At 40.5% G+C, this 22,627-nt stretch overlaps 1 protein-coding gene across 2 annotated transcripts in view; it reads right to left on the reverse strand.

Moving 5' to 3' along the window:
• Nucleotides 1–1,079: 1,079 nt before the first annotated feature.
• The window catches only part of KIF13A (kinesin family member 13A), a 111,834-nt gene continuing 90,286 nt past the window's right edge, over nt 1,080–22,627 (reverse strand). The window contains exons 26-40 of one of the 2 annotated variants that reach the window (XM_086469522.1): nt 22,287–22,325; nt 20,883–20,982; nt 20,665–20,791; nt 19,565–19,620; nt 18,293–18,417; nt 17,103–17,279; nt 15,748–15,840; nt 14,755–14,907; nt 14,257–14,334; nt 13,658–13,705; nt 13,098–13,209; nt 11,978–12,129; nt 11,322–11,426; nt 2,922–4,035; nt 1,080–2,038 (exon numbers count right to left, since the gene is read on the reverse strand). In XM_086469522.1, the coding sequence (XP_086325648.1) occupies nt 1,752–2,038; nt 2,922–4,035; nt 11,322–11,426; nt 11,978–12,129; nt 13,098–13,209; nt 13,658–13,705; nt 14,257–14,334; nt 14,755–14,907; nt 15,748–15,840; nt 17,103–17,279; nt 18,293–18,417; nt 19,565–19,620; nt 20,665–20,791; nt 20,883–20,982; nt 22,287–22,325 (2,766 nt within the window). In that variant the 3' untranslated portion in view covers nt 1,080–1,751. The remainder of the gene's footprint in view (nt 2,039–2,921; nt 4,036–11,321; nt 11,427–11,977; nt 12,130–13,097; nt 13,210–13,657; nt 13,706–14,256; nt 14,335–14,754; nt 14,908–15,747; nt 15,841–17,102; nt 17,280–18,292; nt 18,418–19,564; nt 19,621–20,664; nt 20,792–20,882; nt 20,983–22,286; nt 22,326–22,627) is intronic. The other variant, XM_086469523.1, reaches the window with a different exon arrangement.

Here is a 22,627-nt window from a genome sequence, read left to right on the forward strand (position 1 = left end):
CCAGCAGCAGCATTAACGCAGTAAGAGCAACTCTAGCTGGACACCAGAAGTATGAAATGTTCCGCATGGATATTCACTTCACCAAAATCAATTAACACGCCAGAATCTTGTCTTGGAGGAGCCCACAGCTATGTCAAGAGCGAGCAGACTGAACTTCACCCCTCCTCCCCTTTCACCACCCTCGCTATGCTGTACTCAGCTGAGGTATTTACATATTTAGCAATGAGCCTGTCCCATCTGTCTTTCAGGAACTTGTCCCATCTCCCCTTGACCCACATAACGCCCTTCTCTGGCAGGAGTTCCCCAGCCCTGCTCCCAGGAAAGCAGCCGGTGAGGAACACAGGGTATCTATCCACAGGGGCTGCAATTCCTCTCCTAACGCTGCACGAGCCAGTAAGTGTTAACACAGGTTAATACCATATTGTCCTCCATCATTTTTACAAAGTATGTGGCAGCTAAGCACTGTCAGCTAAAACCAGTGCACTATTTGACCGTGAAACCTAATTGCACCAAATACAAGCAAAACTACTTTTTTTTTTTTTAAAATCCCAAGTAAACAGTCTGTATTCTAACACACAATAGGTCTGTACCAATTAAATACAGTATGGCAGTATATAAATTACAGTTCTTTACAGTAAATAGTAAAATATGAGAGTCCGCTCACTGTACACAACAATCAAAGAAAGAACAGCAGCTTTTCAGTAAGGTCCCAGGTATCTCAATCATTCACTTGCTAAGAAACAAAGAACAGATACAGCAGGCCATTCCTTCACCCATTTTTTTACCACGTTACTTTACAAATATCCAGAACACTTGTACAGGCATCTACAGTATCTACATGTGGAACAACCTCCTCAGGAATTCATGAGCACCAGACATAAATCCCTCCATCATTCCCATTATTAAAATAAACTTTACAGATTAAAATTGCTTTAGCAGGTTCTATTTCATCTTGATAATAATAACCAGCAAATAACAAGTGCAAAGTTTGCAGTCACGATCCGTTTACTGCTTGTTTCCCCGTTTCCCCACACACACCCAAAAACACACCCCACCCCAAACCCCCTAAACGTTGTCCCCTCACACCCTTGCAGTAACACTGTTTCTGCAGTCAAACTGCCCAGCTGGCTTATGCTAACACAGCTGCAGGCATTGCGAGTCATCTCAGTCCAATGCCGAGTCAGCACAGTGGCAGGCCTCTAGGAAGACAAAAAGTACGAAGCAGTTGGATATTTCAGTGTGCTTGAACACAGAACATAAGGCTGCACGGTGCCCGGTGACTCAAAGGAACATGGCACCAAGTTCTCAGTTAAAACATTTACAATACAAAGATATAAACAGCAAACGTGTCAGTCTAAAACAGGTTCTTTGGTAATTAAGAACAAACCGTAGCTTTTTTTTTTTTTTCCTCCAAATGGATTTACATCCTGGTTTTTCCACAATAAAATATTTTTGTTGTTTAAAATATATCTCCCAAGTTGTTGCGTAACAAATAGTCCAGTACCTCAGTTATCTACAGATCAGCTTTAACTGTATTTTAGTGTGCAGCTGTATCTGCCCACTGGCAAACTATAGATACACATTCATATATATATATATTATATATATATTATTTATAAAAAATTAGAGAATTAAGTCAAGGACTCTAGAGAATACACATTCTGTATAGACAGATTAAAATGTACAATAGCTTGAAAAATCCATAGTTTTCTACACAGTGATGCGTGTAGTAAGTGCAAAAATACTGCAGTTTAGTTAATCCAAGATTTCCTGTTCTCCTGTTTCCTAGAAAAAGCAGAAGCCGCTGCATCTCCTGAATGGCACAGGACTTCTCCTCCTGTTTTAGGAGTGGAGGATGAGCCTTGAAGCACAGAATTTTTCCGTTTTTCTGAAGTGGAAGATGCCTGAGACCGTGAAGTGCTACTCCATTTCCTTGCGGAAGCTGGTGCTTTGCTGAGGCGCCCAGGACGAACGAAGACACCGTGGCGTGGTTTGCAGTGGAAGTACTCTTTGCCTTTCACAGTTCCATCATGCTTCCCTTCAACGAAAATAAACGCACAGCATTAGTTGTTGGTACTTTCTTCAGCACACACAATTGCAGCGCTGAGGTGTGAATACCTTTGGTTATAGGCCAGAGTCAAGGTTTTTAATGCTGTGTGATGACGCCAGGTGCATACCATACACTAGGGAGAACAAAACCTGGAAAGGGCGGCTTGAATTGTGACCAAAGAGAGGATTTCTTAAAATATTACTTTGTTAACGAACGGTTTAAGAAGCCAAACATTTGTTCCTTTTACAAAATAAACTATCCTCAAAACCAGCTGCTTACAAAGCTTAAAACTTAGCCGCCAGAGAAACTTCTAGTATCAGCGTTAATATCTATTAAGCTACCAAAACCATCATCTCTTTAAGAGATCTGAAGTATTTCTGCAGGAGTCTCTTAACACTTGTGGAGCACTGGCTTCTTCTGACCCCACCGAAATGAAGTTAAAGAAAACCTGTGCTCTGTAATGAAGTTTTCCCCGGTGTGGGGGGAATCTCTGAGAGCTACAGAGAGCACACCTATTTCCGTGGTTAGCACCGCCCATGAACATGCACGTTTTTAAAAAAAAATGTGCCAATTTTAGGCTTTGCTTGTTTCTGTGATTATAAAAACAGATGGGTCCCAACAGGAACTACGACAACATGCAAAAGCATTATTCTGCACAAAGCAAGAAGAGTGGGGCTTTACAACAGTTAAAAACTAACCCTTACTAGCAAAGCATTCCTACAAGCAGAAAACCTAGAACTGGCTGTATCTGACTCCAAGCCTATATGAAATTAGGGGTATTTCCCAACACTGAACAGCGTATGATTGTAGTTTAACTTCAAAACCAGATCACACTAGCTGCATAGGTAACCCAGACCATATTTAGTCTTACCCAGCTGAACATTAAGTTCAACTCCAACCCAGATTCCAGCTGAAAAATCCACCGTTCCAACGTATCTCACCGTACCCATCTTATTACTTCCAACACAGACTTGTTCACCCACTGCCACCCAGCTAGGCAAGACTTGGGCTTGATCTGCAGAAGCACCTTCTTCACAATCAGAACCATCCAAGTGGTCCTTCCCAACAAAATCATCTACAGGAGCATCAGGGTAAGTCTCACAGTCTGAAGTCTCTTTTACCAGTACAGAACACAAAGGGCTTTCCACAGTGTCGGCAAGCCGGTGGCCTGCTGCTGCCGCCGCCGCCACAGAGCCCAGCTGGCCCACGCACGTGCTCTGCTCCTTGTCAGAACCTCGGGGCAACTCCGAGGAACTCGCACCATTAGAGGACACAAGGGAACACGACTGTGGAACTGCCGAATGGTCAAAGTCCTTTCCATCTTCAACACCCATGAACTCTGTAAAGGAGTGATCTTCCAGAACGTCCGTCATGTGCTCAACTGTTGCTTCACGTGCTGAAAATTCAATTGTACAACAGGTACTTTTGCCATCCGAGGAACTTAAAGCTGAAAGTGATCCAGCTCTGGGTAACTGCTGAGAGTCTCCCTCAGTGGCGTCAAGGGACAGTGATACTTGTTCCATTAAGGCACTGTTTTCTTTCAGTGGTAACACAGGTAACTTTTCTCTTGGTAACTCCTTGTCTGACTCTCGACATTCCTTGTTCAAAGATGACCTTGCATCATGTGCAAGAGATGATCCCGAGGGATCGTTAGAGTCCAGTTCCTTGGTGTGACTGGCTAGCTGGTCTGTGCTATCACTACAGGGAACAAGCATGTCAGACAGGGTAGCATTAGAGGCACTGTGGGAAAAGTAGCCACTAGTAATACTGCTAGTGGTGGGGCTGCGGGATACCTCTTTCTCAAGAACACGTGAACTCATGAAGTCTGATTTAGAAGAAAGCCACACCCTGTTCTCCAGGCTAGCATTGTAAACACTGAAGTCAGCAAACTCCTCTGGTACATAAGGCCGGAAATTTTGAAAACTTTGTGGACTTATCAGCTTCTTATTAATGGCCTCCAACTCACTGTCTTCCTCCTCGGAGTCCTGAAAAAGAAGAGAGGGTTGCGTGGGATTAGGAACCTGTAACAGTGAAGTTTTCAAAATAAACACGCCTACCTGATTTTGTTGTTTCTGAATGTGGAGAAATACACCTTTAATATTCTTTAATTGAAGAATGGAAGATAACTCTGAGAAGAGCTGCTGGGACATATCCTGTCTACACTGAGCTATTCAATTATTAGAAAATAAAACTCTAAATAGCTCAGAAAAATGTAAAGCAACGAAGTTTGGCATAAGGAAAGCTCACAACCTGAAAAAGTTACACGTTTACGTATTCTCATCATACTCAGTTTTTTAAAGCCATGTATTGTAAACTTTTCTCCCCATGATTTAGACTAATTAAAGGTATTCTACAGAGCTAATCAATTACCTACAAGATAAACATAAATATGAATGGAAGGGACTGTACAGGGTCTCCACTGCAATATTGATTATTAAAATATTGATTATTAAAAACTATCCTCCACAATGGGATTTGCTATTAATCTGATACCAGTGAGGCTAAACAATTTTCCCTGCCCCTAGCAATTGCACCTGAACATGGTCACAATGTTTGAAAATAAAGGCAAAAGCATCAAATATTACAGAGGATCGTCAAGGAAGCCTTCGTGTGCACGCATGTATGTATTTGGAGGGAACTAAGTGACACTAATTAACCTGGCTGATTCTGAAGGTACCTCCCTGAATTCCCCTTTGATAATGAGTGGCGACATATCGTGACCAGCCCACAAGCGCGGCTTTCACAGAGCCTCCCTGAACCTGGGGGCTTCAGTCTGTCAAGATGCATCTGACAGCAACACGGTTGTGCTCTTCGCTCAGTGTAAAATCCTGCAGGCAGGGCTCCACATGGATGCTTTTTAAGGATTTCACTTTTCATATAAACATATGTATTTCTTTATACATGTATATGCAAATAGAATCATATGTATATATGCGCACACACATATTGATGTGTATACACACATACATATTAAAAATGGTTAGTTTACAGCAAATTCCTAATAGAATCAATAGTATTTTCTGAAAAATGAGAACTGCTGAGGTTCTTAAATATTGCTTCTCTATTCCCTTATCTGCACCATGGATTTCAGCTACTGATCACGGCAGATCCCATGTGATATCTGGAGTAGTTCCATGTTTTCAGACACCTGCCATGAATCACCAATGGAAAAAGAAATGCACAATACTTAACCAGATACCCAATGCAGTGAGAAGCAATACATCAAGTTTAAGGTAAACATCCTCTTGAATGTTTATCTTCATAATAACCAATACTGCTCAAATAACTTTGTACAGCAAAGCTTCCAATACACAGACAGCAAACAGGTTTGTTCAGTCTGCATGTCAGATTTATCACAGAATTGTTTAGGTTGGAAGGCACCTCTTGAGGTCACTCAGTCCAAACCGCCCTGCTCTACCAGGGTCAGCCAGAGCAGACTGTCCAGGACTGTGCCCAGTCAGGTGAGTTTTGAGATCTCCAAGGACGGAAACTCTGCCACCTCTCTCTGCACAACCCATTCCAGTGTTTGACCACCCTCACAGTAAAAAAAGGGTTTCTTGTGTTCAGATGGAACCTCACATGCTTTAATTTGTGCCCATTGCCTCATGTCTCCCTGGTCTTCATTCCCTCCCATCAGGTGTTTTATAAATTGCTAAGGTGCCCTGAGCCTGGTCTCCTCCAGACTGAACAGCCCCAGCTCCCAGCCTCTCCTCGTATGTCAGATTCTCGAAGCCTTTAACTGTTTTTGTAACCCTGCACTGGACTGGCTTCACTAAGTCCCTATTTTTCTTATACTGGGGAGCCCAGAACCAGACACATGCCAGATACGGCCTCACTAGTGCTGAGTAGTATCAGCCTGCTGGCAATGCCCAGTGAACTGCTGGTCGTCTCTGCCACATGGCCAGCTTGTTGTCCATGAGGACCCCAAGGTACTCCTGGGGAAAACTCCTCTCCAGCCAGTCAGCCCTCAACAAAACCGGTGCCTGGTGTTTATTCCTCCCCAGATCCAAGACTTTGCATTTCCCCTTGTTGGACTTTGTGAGATTCCTCTCAGCCCAGTTCTCCAACTTGTTGGTGTCCCTCTGAATAGTAGCACAGCCCTCTGGTGTATCAGTCACTCCTCCCAGTTTGCTATCATCTGCAAGCTTGCTAAGGGTGCTGCGCTCTGTCCAATCATCTAGGTCATTAACAAAGGTGTTGACAGTACTGGCCCCATACTGAGCCCTAGAGTACACCACTTCTTACCAGCCTCCAACAGGACTTTGCACCTCTGGTCATAACCCTCTGGGCCCAGTCATTCAGCCAGTTTTTAATCCACTTCACTGTCTACCTATCTAACCTGTACTCTGTCAGCCCGCCTATGATGATGTTACAGGAGATGGCGTCAAAAGCTTTACTAAAGTCAAGGTGAGCAACATCCACTGCTCTCTCCTCATCCAACAAGCTAGTCACCTTATTGCTGAAGGCAACAGAGGCTGGCCAAGCATGATTTCCCCTTTGTAAATCCATGCTGACTACTCCCAATCACCTTCTTGTCCTTTATGTGTTTGGAAATGCTTTCTAGGAGGATTTTCTCCATCATCTTCCCAGAGACAGAAGCGAGGCTGACCCGTCTGTAGTTTGCTCAATCTTTCTGCTTTGTCCTTCTTGAAGACAGGAGTGATATTTGCTCTCTTCCAGCCTTCAGGAACCTCTCCCAATTACCATGACATTCAAAGATAATCGAGAGCGGCCTTGCAATAACCTCAGCCAGCTCCCTCAGCACTCGTGAACAAACATGCAATTTTGTGCTCCCCAACCTGGTGGTCCTCTACCAAGGGTAAGTCTTCCTTGTTCCACACTTTCCCTTGGGTTTCAGGGGCTTGGGATTCCTGAAGTTTTACAGATAAAGACTGAAGTAAAGAATGCATTGAGTACATTAGCCTTCTCCAAGTCACTTGTGACCAGCTCCCCTGCCCCATTCAGCAGTGTAATTAACTAAAACATCTTCGTAGGCATATCTTAGGAAACGTATGCTCATGGGACCAGATCTTTCTCCTAATCCAGAGGTGGTTTTTCTCCCCCTAGTTTTTGTATGTTTGATTTTTTTAAAAAAACAAAACAAAACAAAACTGCAAAGATGTTCTAAATGACTTCAAAAAACGCACGATAAAAGAAAAGTGAAGTGATCACTACTTGTGATGGCCCTTATCAAGGTCTCATTTTCATTCTTACCACATTCACGCTCATAGCAGATATAATTCAGTCTTACTACTCATGCAGAATGGCCTCTTAAGCTGAATCAAGATTTTCAATAATATTATTTTTTGTTGGCAAAGCAATCAGTACCTGAAGATGCCTCTCCTTAAGTATATCTGACAAATCCAACCAGATTTCAGATTATTAATATTTGCTCAAGTAAAAGCTTGTCATCCTTTGCTTACCAGTTTTTACAGCTCTGATTCAGTTATTTCTCCTACAGTATTTGGATGAAGGCTTTATTTTGAAATTATTTACTTCTCTGCAGAAGAGTCACAGTTATGAAGTGTCCCATAGGACTACTGACATGATTTACATTATTGAAAAACTTGTTCTTTAGATCTTAAATCTACAGGTAGTCCATAGTCCCTTTAAAAAAGTAAAGGACAAAAATCACATCCACTTTATTGGGACTATGAATACCCTTCCGAGCACTAAAGCATTACGCAAAGCAACTTTTTTTCATATTGGAGTATATCTGTTGCTTGTCTCGAGGGACCTTTTCTCAATTATTCTGCTTACTCCTTCCCCTTCACCCTTATTACTTATGCAAAAGTAAGTTTTGCTCTATGCAGAACCTTGTAGTTTGTTGTTTTCAAAATATTACAAACTCTAGTGTTTATCACATATGGTGGGTTTAAGCTATCATAAACTCCAACCCGGTAAATATTTCATGGAGGAAGTATTTCTAGAGAATACGAGCTACACATCCACTTGAAACCCAAAGGCATTTTTATAACATTGTTTCTCCTTCAAATCCTGCAAGATTCCTCATTTGACTGAAGAAAAACCCTCTTAGTACACATAGGGTCCCTGTTCAGAATCAGGCTGGATAAGAGGTACTGTGATCGAGCAATAGCTCTACAGACACATAGACATTGGTGACCTGATGAGGAAAAGTCAAAGAGGTAACCACATTGCCAGTCATGCATCATTTCAGGGTTATCTATCGTTGTAATACAAAAGCTAAGGTACAGAGAAGCAGTCTTAGTATTGAGTGTGGGCTGTGAAGAATGCTGCAAATGGGCGACGAGACATCACCTTGTGAGAGACAGAAGGTGCCCCTAGTGGGGACAAGAAATATTTCCTTTCAAAGCTCCTTTTGAACTTCCCAATTGGGAAGCTCCAGAACAAAGCCGTTTCAGGGTTCTTCAGACTCCTGTGGAGGTAAGACATGGGGGGAAAAACGAAGGAAGCCACCTTGTACTGCTCAAGCTATTGGAAGAAATAAAGATAAAATCCCTGAAAAACTGGTAAAGAAACTGCAGCCACTTCCTTGGGAAGTAAGAGAAAGACTATAATGAAAAACACTTTTAAGAACTGGCAACAGTAAGAATGTGCCAGCAAGAACTAAGGAGAGAATACTATACATCAAGAGTTGGCAATAACAGAAGCAAAGTAAGCAACAACACAGAGAAGAAGGCTTCCCTACACCCGCTTTGTAACAAACACACTGAGTTTTCAGATCCCTAAAGTACAGCTCTCAAGTAACCTCAAAGATGGTAGTTCCCATTTCACTCATTTAAAAATCAGCAATACTTACTTAGGGGTTGCATCACTGGGGCTTCAATTTTCATCGCCCACGAGAAGAATTTGCTCTTAGCCACTTCCCCCCAGACATGTTAATTACAGGCAGTATTCGAATACCCTCAATACAAAAACATTGCATCTGACCATAACATATTGCCCTGCACTCATGTATTATACAGAGCACAGATTATAGCATGCCCTTCTGTCACGCTGTTTTGAAATAGTTGCAGTATTAAATGCAAGTGGAAGTACTGTCTGAAATTTTAGGTCGAATGCTCTATTTCAGCCCAATTGAACAAAACCCCCTATTTTTTGTTTACTTTTTTCTTCCTTTGACAGATGAGTTTTGAATATTCAAGACAAGTTAAGAACAGACCCCAGAGAAACATGAGAAAAAAGCCAAACATCATTCTTATGCCTGCTCAGATGCAGAACATCAACCCAGCTAAAATTACTAGCTTCTTGTATGTTTAGCCACTACAGCATTTTTTACATGCTGCAAGATGCAAGTGAGCATCACACCTGAAGCGACACCAATCACCCAGCAGTTAAATAGGAGCATGAGGCTCTGCACCTTGGAGTGATCATTTACAGTGTTGAGTAATAATATGAAAAATTCACTGCGAAGCAGAGAGGAGCAGACAGCTGAAATTTCACACAGAGCTGTGATGCTGCCCTAGTGTAATCTCTGAACTTGTTCCGAGAGCGCTATTCATTCAAATGGGTGAAATTCATGCTCCACCCTAGGTAAAACATAGGCTTGCTCCCACTCTGAAAAACGCAGGATAGCCTGGGAAGCCTACCTCTTTCAAAGGCTTTCTTCCTAAAGTGATAAAAACCCCCAGAAGCCATCATTTGATAAACCTGACACCACAAGCTGGCAGGGCTATGCCAAGCAGCCGCCTCAACCTCCTCTTCCCCCACCAGCAGCTGCTGGTTCTCGCTTGCCTCCCTGGTACCCACTCAAGTGTCTATAATGTGATCAGACAGGGGAACAGATCCAAATGAAGTATAACTCCATGGTAGTCTAGCCATCAGCTGGATGGATCAATTCCCTTGATTTGACTTACAATGAAAGCAAACAAAAAAGCTATGCTGATGCAAGGCAGAAGTCAGTGCAAGGGTAGGTGCAAGCAGCTGAGAACTGAAAGAACAGCTCTTTCCAGGGCCCTGTCAGCTACAGCAGGTTTACAGTGTTCAACGAATTAGTTCCATGCTAACTGGAAAAGCCTGGTGCAGGATATTGCCCTTTTCCAGCTCTCAAAGCTTCTGCTTATCTTTGGAAAACAGTACAGGCAAATGCCCAGGATAATTCCAGGAACGCACAGGGTGAGACCCTGTTGTTACTCAAGGGATTAAAACTGCCCTGAAGTTCCTACCGAAAATTTTGTAACAATTTCATTTCCAAGGGATGTTTTTCAACCCACTAGAAGACTTTTATCTTCTAAATACCTTCATGCTATTTGTATCTGTGACTCAGTGTGAGTCAGCATGTCAGCTACCTTATGGAAAATTAACATGACAAAATAAAACAGCTGCTACCCAAAACCAGCAGCCAAGCTTCAGATACAGACACCAGAACACTCAGGATACTCCAGTGTAAGAACCTACGAAATAGCATTAGAAATTCAGAGCAGATTTTTTTTAATGGCTTGGCTATCCGGTAGGAATGAAAACAATTGTTGAATAGGAAGAATTCATTACCAGCACTCTGTGGTAAAAGAGGCCTATAATACTTACGGGAAATAATTTGAAGGTTCCAAATCTTAAGTCTAAAGTCCTGATTAAAGCAAGTATTTACAGCCATGTTCCACAGACCAAAACCAGAGTCCATCATACAGCAGAAATGACGACATATCTTTTGTTGAAGCAGCAGTGAGAAAAGGATTTGGCAGGTGAAGATTAAAATAAAAGCCCTCCACCTCAATTCACCGCCTGAAATACGATGAAGGCAGGCTGCAGGTTAATTAAGAGCAGCAATCTTATTTTAGTCATATTACTTCCACATCAGGCAACGAGAAGCTCTTTATAGTGTACCCACACCTAAATGCACAGTTACTTACAGCAAATGGGATCATTCCATTTACTCTGGGGTACAGTCACAAAATCTGGGTAACATACAAGGTACATTAGAGTGACAACAACATGGTTCACTAAACCGCTCTTTACTTGATCATTTGTGCCCTGTAAAAACTAAAGCCTCCCCTCTCCCACCCACCCCACTAGACAAATCACATATGAATATTAAAATAAATTAAAAAACCAAACCCAAACCAAACCAAAACGCAAAATCCCAACCGAGTTAATTCCAAAGACAGATTGCATTTGCAAGCCAGGCAAGCACCCATTCATTACACCCATGAGTTACAATTAATCACAAGCGATTATATTCACATCACACCTTTTTTTTTTTTCTGCTGCAGCAGCGTGAGTGCCTTAAGCCCACCACCAAACGGCCCTAAGCCCGCCACCAGGCCTCGTAACAAACTGGTCCAAAACTTACAATCTTCTCCTCACGTATGCTATTGCTTTCTACAGGCATGCTGCTGACGTTACTTCCTGAAGGCACAACACAGCCAGTGCCATGCACCTGAGGTGAAGGCATGCTCTGCAAAGGTTAACACACACAACACATCACACAAACCACAACTCTGACCACAGCGCTGAACGTGTGCAAGTTAGAAAGGTGTTAAGACATGACGAAAAGTGAAACGCCCATGCTGGCCATAAATACATCAAAATTCAAGTTAATAGGTAGAGAAACTCATGTGCTCCTCACAACAGAGCTTTAGGTTGAGGAATAAAGGTCAGAATTATAACCACCCTAGAACACTGTTTCACAGAATTACATTTTATCTATGAAAAAAGACACCAACATCTTGCTGGAGGAAAAAAATGCAGGTTACTGCTACTTTAAAACAGAACAGAAATACCCTGTAAAGGAGAATACTTATCAAGAAGTGAAAAAACCCCTCAGTGTTTCAGGTAAAAAACAAACACCAAAACCCCACCATGTATAAAGAACAGCCTGATTAATTTTACCAGAGAATTACAAAATGCTATTGCAACAGACGCATGCTGCAAACGATTTGCCAAATACATAAAATCACTCCATCTCCTTTAAAAAAAACCAAAAAACAGGTGGTTTTCAAAGATTACCTCTTGACTAAGCAGAGGTCGGCTTTCAAGGGGTGTCTTCCTTTTATGTTCCTCTTTCACTGGCATTAAGGGCTTGAAAAACTTTGGTGGCTGAGGAGAAAACGCTTTAAAAGGGCTGGCCATTAAAGCATGGGAGTTTTCTGCTACCCCACCTAGGCAAAAAAGCAAAAATACTGCATTTCAATTCTCCATTTCTGGAATGCAAAAGCATAATTACAAAATAACTGAAGGTTAAGCCATGCATTTGCCAAGTTTCTGGCGATAGAAAACTGTCAATATTCTAGCATTCAATCATGGCCCAAGCATGAGATAACGCACAGCTCAACGAGGAGAGGTTCTGTCCCTCTGAGAGGCCTGAAAACAGAAGGAAAGGCACAGAATAGCAGTGTCTGCCCCCTCCATTCTCAGGCTCCAATACTTCTCCTTTTTGTCTCACCCATAAAACCAGTGGGAGGTGTCCTTGAAACTGGAACTGATAGCTCTTGCTTCATGTGCCTCACCTGATCTCTGCCCACAACACTGCAGTTGTGCCCTGGAACCAAGCCAGCAATCCTGCACAACCAGGATGGTCAAAAAGGAAATTATAGGCAAGGAAGCAATTAATAAACTCTCAGTCCCGCTTTACTGCAGCAGTATCTCCACCTGTCTTGCCTGGTCAAGAAGAGTGTGTTACAATTTGACCTGAAGAAAATAAGATGCCTGTGACATGCTGACAGGGCACAGCAAATATCCAAATCACATAAAGAACCTGCAAAAGGATCCTTCCCACTTTAACAAAAGCATTTTCATTTTCAAATTTTTAAAATAACAGCAGTTCCTTTTTATTTTTTCTTTCTTTTTTTTTTTTTCTTTTTCTTCCTTTTACTGTTTTGATTCACATTTAGCTTGTTCTTCTGCCCTCCTCTTGTTTTTTTGTACACCCCCAACTTCCCATCCTTTCCTGGATGTTCTCATGCTTTTCTCCCTTTCTCCCCTACTCCCAGATTACATTGAGCTCCTAAACCAAGAAGCTGGATAACGCATTTAGTAGGAAGAGAGTACCAAGAAGTTAATTTTCAGTTTAATGCAGTAATTAAAAAACCATAAACATTGCCATTACATATATACTTTAAAGTCTTACCACTGCCATCTTTGCTCTTGCGAGGCGACTCCCTGGGTAAAGTACCATAGCATGATACATCTTGATAACTGGAAGAACAGTCAGATATATCTAGGTGACTTTCAGACCAACCCTAAGAAACAAAAATACACAAATAGGCATGCTGATACAGGCAAACATGGAAAAATTAATAGGTAAACTCAAAGGCAGGTTTGGGTTTTTTTTAAAAAAAATTAACCAAAGCAATGTCAAATTACTGACTTAAGACAATTTTGTCTCACACAAATGGAGTGTTTAGAAGCTAATAAGCTTTTCAGTGAAGTATATTAAGTTTTGCTACAGCTTCCCCCTTCTTAAATATCAGTTTCTACAATCCTAATACAAAGAGCAGAGGACACGAAGGTTTAATTCAAAATAATGCATAACTACGGCAGCATTTTAAAGATATACTATGTAAACACACCGTTAAAAATACTGGTTTCCTTTTTTTTTTTTCCCATTTCTCAAACACATCTTGCTTCAATTCAAAGAGGGGGAAAAGAACATGAGAATGGGCACCACTTGCTGTCACATTCACATACCTTATCATCTTCATCATAGGCAGAAAGATCTAGTCGGCTACAGGATACCTACAGAACACCAACAGGCAGAATGACAAAATGCCTACCTTTTATTTATAAAACACAATGCTTTGAGGAAACACTGTGATCATTTATCTCTAACAACTTTTCTGTTATCTCTTTTCAGATAAGATTATTTGTAAGGACAGCTATGTCTGTGCTGCATAAGTGGGTGGCACTTAAAATGCACTCAAAAGGGCAACTATCCCTTATGCTATGAAAAAAAGTTAAAGGGACTTCGAAGCAAAAGTCATCTGAATCAGGGCAGCTGGCACTCTAGATTACTTCCAAAATGAATATCCTTACAAAAGGAGAGGAGTTTTGACCAACCCTCCCACTTCCCTGTCAACTCTGTTATCTCCTAGGACAGACAGTTGTGGGGAGGGGTTGAGTGACTCATTTTCATTCATGACAACTTTCCTACAGGCTGGTTAGTCCTGGCCCACAATACTCGTTATCGGATCACACTGTGTGCAAGCATGACATCTGCATACATGCCCCTAATGGGGCATATCCCCTGCCCCATTAGGACCAATTTACCAGGGGATAAAGGTCCTTACATTGTGGACATTTGGAGTGCTGATGCTTCTGCGGATGTTCCTCACTTTGGTGGAGAGTGCCTCTTTGACTGTGACTGCCTGCGTAAAGAAAACAACCCACTAAAAACAACACCATGGTCTCCTCATGAGAAATGATCAAGCAGGAGAGAAAGTTTTTTCAGTGTGGCTAACAACAGCGAACAGGGCTTGCATTTACAAAGCTTAATTTGCACACACAACCACCAAAATTCGTATCTGGAATTCATTCTTTGGCCTTTGCCTATTCAGGTTCTGCGTACTACATCATTGTCAGCTATAGTTACTATAATTACTAGACTCACCACTACTGGAATTCCGTATTTCACTTAGTCTTACACTTATCTGTCCAATGTTCTCTAAAAAAACCCAAACTAAAAAAAACCCAAAACAGACAACACTTAATATTTTTAAAAGATCAATCATCTCTACTTTAACTCTCGTAATCCGGTTCAAAAAGTGCAAGCAGCGCCTTGTCCTTGCCTGTCTTAGTCGTTCAAGGCTCAAAATGTTCTCCACTTGCAGCACGCCACGTGTGTACTTTTCAATGTACGTCTCGCCATCAGATGTGCCCTCGTTCTCACTCCTTGCGGCCATCAGCGCTAAGGTCTCGCGATCCTCAATTTCTTCTGTAGCCTAAACAACAAGTTACACTATTGAAGTTTTAAAAATTAAAGTCTATTGTTTTTAATGTATCAATTCACTTCTTTAGACTGTCGCAATCCAGAAATCAATTTGGATTGATAATCCTTAACTTAATCAGCAATCCTAATACAATCAATGATCCAGGACTTCTCAATACAACCATAAAGAATGTTGAACTAAGAAGAGGTTGTGCTTGGGAGAAATTTTGCACATTTGCTGCAGTCAAGGTACTTCTAGAAATAATGCATATATAACCTGAAATTACATATGTTAAGGATCAACTAACGACAACTTCCTAGGCAAGTAAATGCGACTTCCTTCCCAAATCTTAGATGTTCTGTGTGGTTTCCCCAGAGTCTAAATTTTAAGTACTATCAAACCAAAGTGACAATTACATGGCGACAAGACTATTTACATTTTCATTTGTCCAGTTTAAAATAAATTTCATAGTAGATTCACAATTTGTACAAGCTTTTTCTACAAAAAGCAGTTTATATTCCTGCAAACTCATTTTCCCAGGTATTCTGTTTTCACTGACCTGAACATCCCTCTGAGCACCCACTATATTCTCTCTGCAGACACTAATATGATTTCAAAAATAGCTCTACCACAAGAACGCAGTTAAACGCAGTAGAAGAGAAAATAAAGTCTCTACAGTTTTTCAACTGTTTAAAGATAAGGATGATCTCGCCACTGAACTTCAGCATACACGCTTTGGCAAACCACCTCCTCTTAGAAAGCAGGACATTTACTCCCCAATCAGCATCACCCACTGCAGTAGTCATTCTGTTCCTTTCAGTGAATTTACCAGAGAAATAAGGTATGATTTACCTTTGGTATATTGGATACTATCTCATAGGTCACTCCACAGGCATAATATATATTTTTCAAGGATATTCTCCTTTTCAGGCTCTGGGTAAAACTCTAGAAACAAAGTAATTTTCCATTATTGGTTTGACAATGATTATTTATGACGTTCTAGGAAATAAAAGGTCATGACGCAAAAATTTATTTTACCACAAAAGCACATTTTGCAGGACCATAAGTTCCTTTTTAGCATCAACGATCCTTCAAGTACTCTTTACAGCCCTGCGCTCAGCGTACAATATTACTAAGTTCAATCAGTAACCTCTTCCTCCCATTTCGCACTCATGCTCTATCCTCCTATAGTAACTTGTAATTGAGAAACCAAGGCTGTAAGAAGTCTCTAATGCACAGATACCAACATTGCACATTTTGTCAGCCACCTGGTCAACAGGTAGAAAATTCCTCTTGCAATAGCAAAGCACAACTCTGCTTTCTAGCCATAACTGAAACAGCAACCAGAGTTTTCACTGTCATAATCACAAGCTTAGCATACTTCATTGTCAGGCTGGTTAGCCCCTACATCACTAACTGTAAAGTTTCATCTAATAAGGCATTTTAGACAAACAAAACTAGCAAAGGACAATACGACAGCTACAAAAAGGCATGGAATTCAGCTGCTTAGTGAGTTGCTCAGTAGTACATAGCTGTTTTGTGCTCCTCCCCCTATTGCACTGCAAAATCTGAAGCAATTCTGAAATATGCTCTTGGTCTTAATCACTTGGGAAACAGAAAGGAACATGATTTCAGAGAGCATTTCATTGTCTAAACCCATGAAGCAGCAAAGCAAGGGGAACAGCAAGCCCTCTTGTGGCCAAAGCAAATGCCCTACCCAAGACATCACGTAAAAGTGGGCAGAGAATGTATACAATTTGGGTAATGGTGAGAAACCAGCCTAGTTTGTAACTAACAGAGAAAGCAGCAAAGAGAGAGAAAAAAGAGATATTGTGTTTACACTGAACAATTGAAGGCACCAAAGATGTTTTCAGGGGTGGGTCCAGTGACCCTGTATTAGATAAGCTACTGCAAACTTCTCCAAATCAAAGACCATTTCAAGTTGTTTAGACAAGAAGGCGAACACCTTTTTTGTTACAAAAGTAACACCTGTTACACTCCGAACAAAATCCGGCTGAAAAATTTGGAGTTCAAAGGGATACACCAGAAGTGCACAGCTTCACTACGACCCATAACAACCTATTTTTCATTTGTCTTTCAGAAGAATTAGAGGGACTAACCTTACACAAAATAAAACAACCAGCCAAGAAAACACATTCATAAAATAAAGACTATCAAACAAATAAAATAATACATTAATTTCTTACCTGCTTGTTATAAATATTGGCTGCAATCCTTTTGCGTAATACCAGTTCCATTGCAGCGGGATGGCTGAGCTGCACAGTAGTCTTCACTATCAAGTAAATTCTCTCATTTTGAGGAGTTACTCTATTCAGGTGCACTGAATCATGGACAGAAGAGTCCCAAGCAGCAGTAGCTGAAACCTATGCGGACAAACAAAGCAGAGGAAGAAAAAGGAAATCAAAGATTCAGTTACTCTAATAACAGGTATAATTTGCAATGATTTAACAGGAAGTAAAACAATACTTTAAGGAGAGAAAAATAAGCATCATTGAACAAAGTGGAGTCAAACCTCCTTTTCATAGTAAGGATTTTACCAGAAGCAGCATAAAAGAGGTCTTAAGATACTGGGGGTAGCAACCATAAGTGCAATCCCCGCATTGTGCAAACCCTGCCCCAAAAGGAAGTCTTCACACGGACAGAGATGGAAAAGAGAGCATAAGCAAGACTGGAGGCAGGAATAGAAATCCTATTGCAACTGCATTAAAAGTTTATTAAATTCAATGTCAAATCTTCCGTCTGTGTCGGATTAGGTTCTAACGGCCCATACAGAATAAACATGCTCCCATCCTGCAGAACATCTTTTTCCTTCCCCATGCCTCCTGCCCAACTTTGGTGTCCCACTTATGCTGGAAATGGTCTCTTAAGCAATGGCCTGAGTTGGCACATTTCATGGAAGAAATTAGTTAAGACATTCCAAAATTAATTCAGAACAATTAATTTCCACCAATTCCCAAACTTTGTATTTAAAAAAAAAGTAACTGTGTACTACTAAGGAAAAAGTTTTATTTAAATATTAAGCTTTGCCTAGTGTGCACAATAACTGAAGTAGTTTTCTCTGAAGAATCAAGAGCCTGCAAGAGAAATATTGAAATAGTGAGGAAAGAAAAAAGGGATTTTGAGTCAGGCAGCTGAATTATTCTTTTGCCAAGAAGAGCTAAGACCTGCCACCTCTGAATTAAGGCCGAAGAGCTGACAAGTCATATCCTCTTAAATTCTAAATAAATAGGCCAGAAAATGAAGGCAGCACTAGAGACGGTACTTCTAAGACAAAAAGATAACAATGATTAAATACATACACCTAGAGAATAAAACATAAGAAGAAAGCGTTAACACAAGCTGCAGTTGTCAAGAAGGAGGCTTGCTAACAATTTACCTCATCGTCACTGTGTTTTATGATCGGCAGATAAAAGAATGGACTCCCATGCTCCTTTGGTAGTATTGAGTTAACTCCTGATGCATGGGGACCTATAAGTTGTTCATTGGCACTGAGGTCATCAGCTAATGAAACAAATGTGCAAAGAATGAAATAGTTTTATACCAAAAGATATTAATATATAGAGGCAAAGTTGTAACACAAAGTTATAATCAAGTCCTACCCATATTTCATAATACATTTAATCCTAATTAATCTTATTACTATGCAATATTTTGAAGACAATTTCGGCATACAAAAGAAGGGCAGTAAAACTAGGCTAAGACTCAGCCTGAACACATTCTCACATCACCTAACTGGAATTCAAAACTGTTCCTAGGTGTTCATTACATTAACTTACCCAGCCAGAAAATTTCTGATTTGTCTATTTGTCAGCCTAACCAGCTCATCTCTTAGTTAAACCACTTCTGATGCATCAGGGAATCTTTAAATTGAGAATAGCAGTTCTGGCTCTAGATTAGGATTTTAGCTAAACAACAAAAAAGTTGTGCAATGATCCATCAATGTGTTTAAATACCTTATTTGATCTTCTGTTTGCTAATCTCTGCTGATAACAAAAAAACAATAAAAACATTCCCTGTGAGCACAGATGAAGGAAAGAGTGTATATCAATTCCCAAAAGCAGCTTCTACAGCAAGTACTAATGTGCTGCCTATATAAACATGCCTAGTAGCCCACTGCAGTGCTGGATGTGACAAGGCCTGTGGATCCTCCTCTGCTTTATGTCCAAGTTTACACTCACAAACTTGATTCTTAAATGGTCCTTAAATGTGGTGCTAACTCTAGTCTCTTGTTGCTTACAGCGTGTGTCTATGTCTTAAGAACATATATCAACAGTCTTCTCGCATGTAAAACTAAATACCTTCAAAGGAAGAACATTCAGATTCTCTAACAAAATATTTTTTTATTGTCCTAACACACTCTTCATTAAACCAGCTGTTTGAGTCTCGACAGATACCTCAGCAGCAGGAGGTCTGAAAGCGTCGGGAGATTTTCCATCAGTGCTTTAATGACATGTGGATTTGTGCATCAAAACATTTACAGGATTTTCTTATCTGCTGTTCCATTTAAACTAAGCTTGCTCTCTTACAATACTTTGATTTCTTAGACATTCCAGATTCATTCTTCCTTTTATCAATTTATTGATCCAAACCAGTTGGTCTGTTCCCTGCCCTGCCCCCTCAAGTTTCTCAATCTGCTGTTACAACATACCATTCAAATCAAGGAAGAGGACAGGTATATGTGTTTCCATTCCTGCAGGTGGAATCCTGAAACAAAACAAACTGCTGTCAACAAGGAAGGCAAATTCATACCTAAGCTAATTTGGGCAAACAGATCTCCCTGCAAGATTCACTAAGTGCAACCAATGACTAAAGCTGGCAATGTTTTGATGGCTAAGCTGAATGCCTATGTTACACAGACAATATTTTGTTTATCTACACACGCAGCCAAAGGTAGTGCTTTGCCAAAACTTAATTCACACCACACAGCACATTTCAGTTGTTGTGAGAATGACAGTTTAAAACACCGTGTTCTGTTTCTTATAAAGCAAACTGGTTGTAGTCACCTCGTACATAATGGTTAGCAACCCTTCAAACGACTGGATATGTAACCACTGGTAAGGCACAGTCTTTACATCAATACATACACTTTTAGCTACATGGCCACAGCACATTTCAAGTGGATAAGGGGAAAAATGGCAAGGAATCACTACATCATTCACCCAATGAAGAAGAGATATTAGGTATTATCAGAGACATCAGTGTACACTTGATTAGAGCTGCAATTCTCTTCCACACCTTCCCAAATCTAACATGTTACATTCCTCGTTTTTGCATGTCAGTCCCAATGATCTTAGTTAAAACACAAATGTAAAGGAAATTGAAAGAGAAATATATTAGAAATTCAAATGAAAAAGAAGAGAACACATCCTTTGAAATCAGAATTTCCTCCCTCCCCACCCCTTACCAACGAAATTACCTTTCATTTTCGAACTGCTCCTTTTCTGAAAGGAGTCAAACTACAGGATAACTTTCTCAGAATTTTAAAATTGAAAAATACTACGTTGAATTCAAAAAGTGTTTTTCAAACCTTGAAATCCACCTCAAAGCTACTTTATGTAGTACGTTAACTAAGCAAACCTTTCTCACATTAAACCAGCACCTGACGTTCTAGCCTTCTGCCAGCTGAGTGTAAGTTGTAGTATTACATGGAAACACAGAAAGCTCTAAAACATCCTCAGATTTTTACCTTGTGGTGTGCAATGTTCGTGCAGAAAAAGCTAACCACTCCAATAGTTTTTCTGAACATACCAGTTTGCGGGGGCACCAGGAATTCCACTGCCTGGTGCTGGAACAAACACTGCATTCCTCTCTTCCGTCAGCCCTACCCACTGTTCGACCAGCCGGGCTTCTCGTTCTAGATCATCCTCAGATTTTTCTACAGTGAAAGAGATTAGTATTATATATCAGATATATCTTCTGTGGTACAGGGAATAAAGTGCTCATGACAGGGACTTTAAGCTTCAAACCTTGTTTATTGCTGATCTTTTGAATCTGCTCATCTAAGTATTCTCTGCGCTTTATCAGTGCATCAGACCACCTTTCTCGTACACAGTTTAAATCTTCTTCCTGACATGGAAAAATAATAGAAAGTTATTAGGCTATGTGGTTGAGATGAAAGGGCAGTGAATTTTGTGATAATTTCACCAGAATTGATATTAAACAGCTTGCATGATGCAGAAAATGTTTTTCCCCGATTTACATGCAAATTGATTAAGTACCTCATCACCCATGAATGGAAACTTAATTGCTTTCAAGTCTCAAATTCCAACAGGAGGAAAAGAAAATGCGACTGCCTCCACTGCCAAACAGAATTATATACCACAGGCTAATTACTCACAGAGGTGGCAATCAGACTTTTCAATAGCATATGGAATAGGAAAAACAGGTATCATCAGTTGATAGTTAAGTTCTCCTAAAGATTAGACAGGTCAGTACGCCCTCAAACCTGCACAAAATTCCACTGCTAGCAGCTACTATCAGTGCAATTAAAAGATTTCTCATGCAAACAAAACCCATCATGCAATCATGCTTTGTGGTATCACAGAAAATCTGGTTTGTTCTTCTCTGTGATATGTCAAGAAGCGCATAAACAGCCCGCAAGAAGTTAGTACTTTAATTGATATTTTTGAGATTGCTGTAAAACCTAACACATTATCTTAAAGGATGTCAGCACTCTCACCTAACTGGTTTTACTTCTGTAAGACTGCCTACCAGAAGTCTTCCATATAGAAGTTTAAATTTTTATGCATTTCCTTTTCTGCCCTTCATCGCCTTTTAAATGAGTCTTCTGTTATACTGCCTAAACTGTGACTACTTATCACACAAAAAAAGGCTCAAGGTTTGGTTTTGTGTAGATAAAAAAAAATTGCTTCACTGAAGCTTCCATATTCCTCCCACTCGCATCCTCCCCTCTCTCTCCCACAGGCATTTCAGAAAAGCACACAACTTAAAAGGTTATAACGTTTTCTTCAGCGAACAAAAAACCCCAAAAAATCCTATGCTGTATAATTTGGTTGTGAAAGATGTCTGCCTGTAGCTGCAAGTGGTTGTTCTTTTCCCTGCAATATTTGCTGGAAACTGTTTCCATTCTAAATTCAAGTTTCTAAGCTTTTATTCACATTGCAATTCACGTAGCCAGTTAGGAGAGCTGACTGCTGAGTACCAGAGAAGAGAGCACACTGCAACAGTATAAAGTCACCAGGTAAACTGAAACAGCAGTGTTTTACAGCCCAGGTAGCCTCTTAAATGCACAGCACGTGTATTTCAAAGCCGCTTTTGCTTGCTCCAGTATGCTTGTTCATTTGAAAGTTGCTGGCTATTAGCATTAGCTGTGCCCCATGCCACAGGATTGACAGCAACAGCAGCAATACCTGGTAACTATCCATATCACCACCATCATCCTCCTCCTTCTGGTAGGAGAAAATAAATTTTGTAAAACACAACAAACACATGCATTTCTCTCAACAGAAACTCACAAAAATACCCCCAAAACATGAACAGAAACATTCTGCCACAAACTTGTAAAATGTTAAAGTCACAGCATTCAAATAACCAAAATCTTATTAACGGGTAGGAACAGATTTTTTTTGTTGTTGCAAACTATAGCAGCTCAGCCATGATTTGAGTATTTGTGAATATATTTATTAAAAAAAAAATTAAAAAACCACAGAATACAGTGCCAGAAAAAGGACTGAGCAAGCAAGCAGGTCAC

This window comes from Leptosomus discolor, chromosome 8 (genome assembly GCF_034619465.1).
Source record: "Leptosomus discolor isolate bLepDis1 chromosome 8, bLepDis1.hap2, whole genome shotgun sequence".
NCBI lineage: Eukaryota > Metazoa > Chordata > Aves > Leptosomiformes > Leptosomidae > Leptosomus > Leptosomus discolor.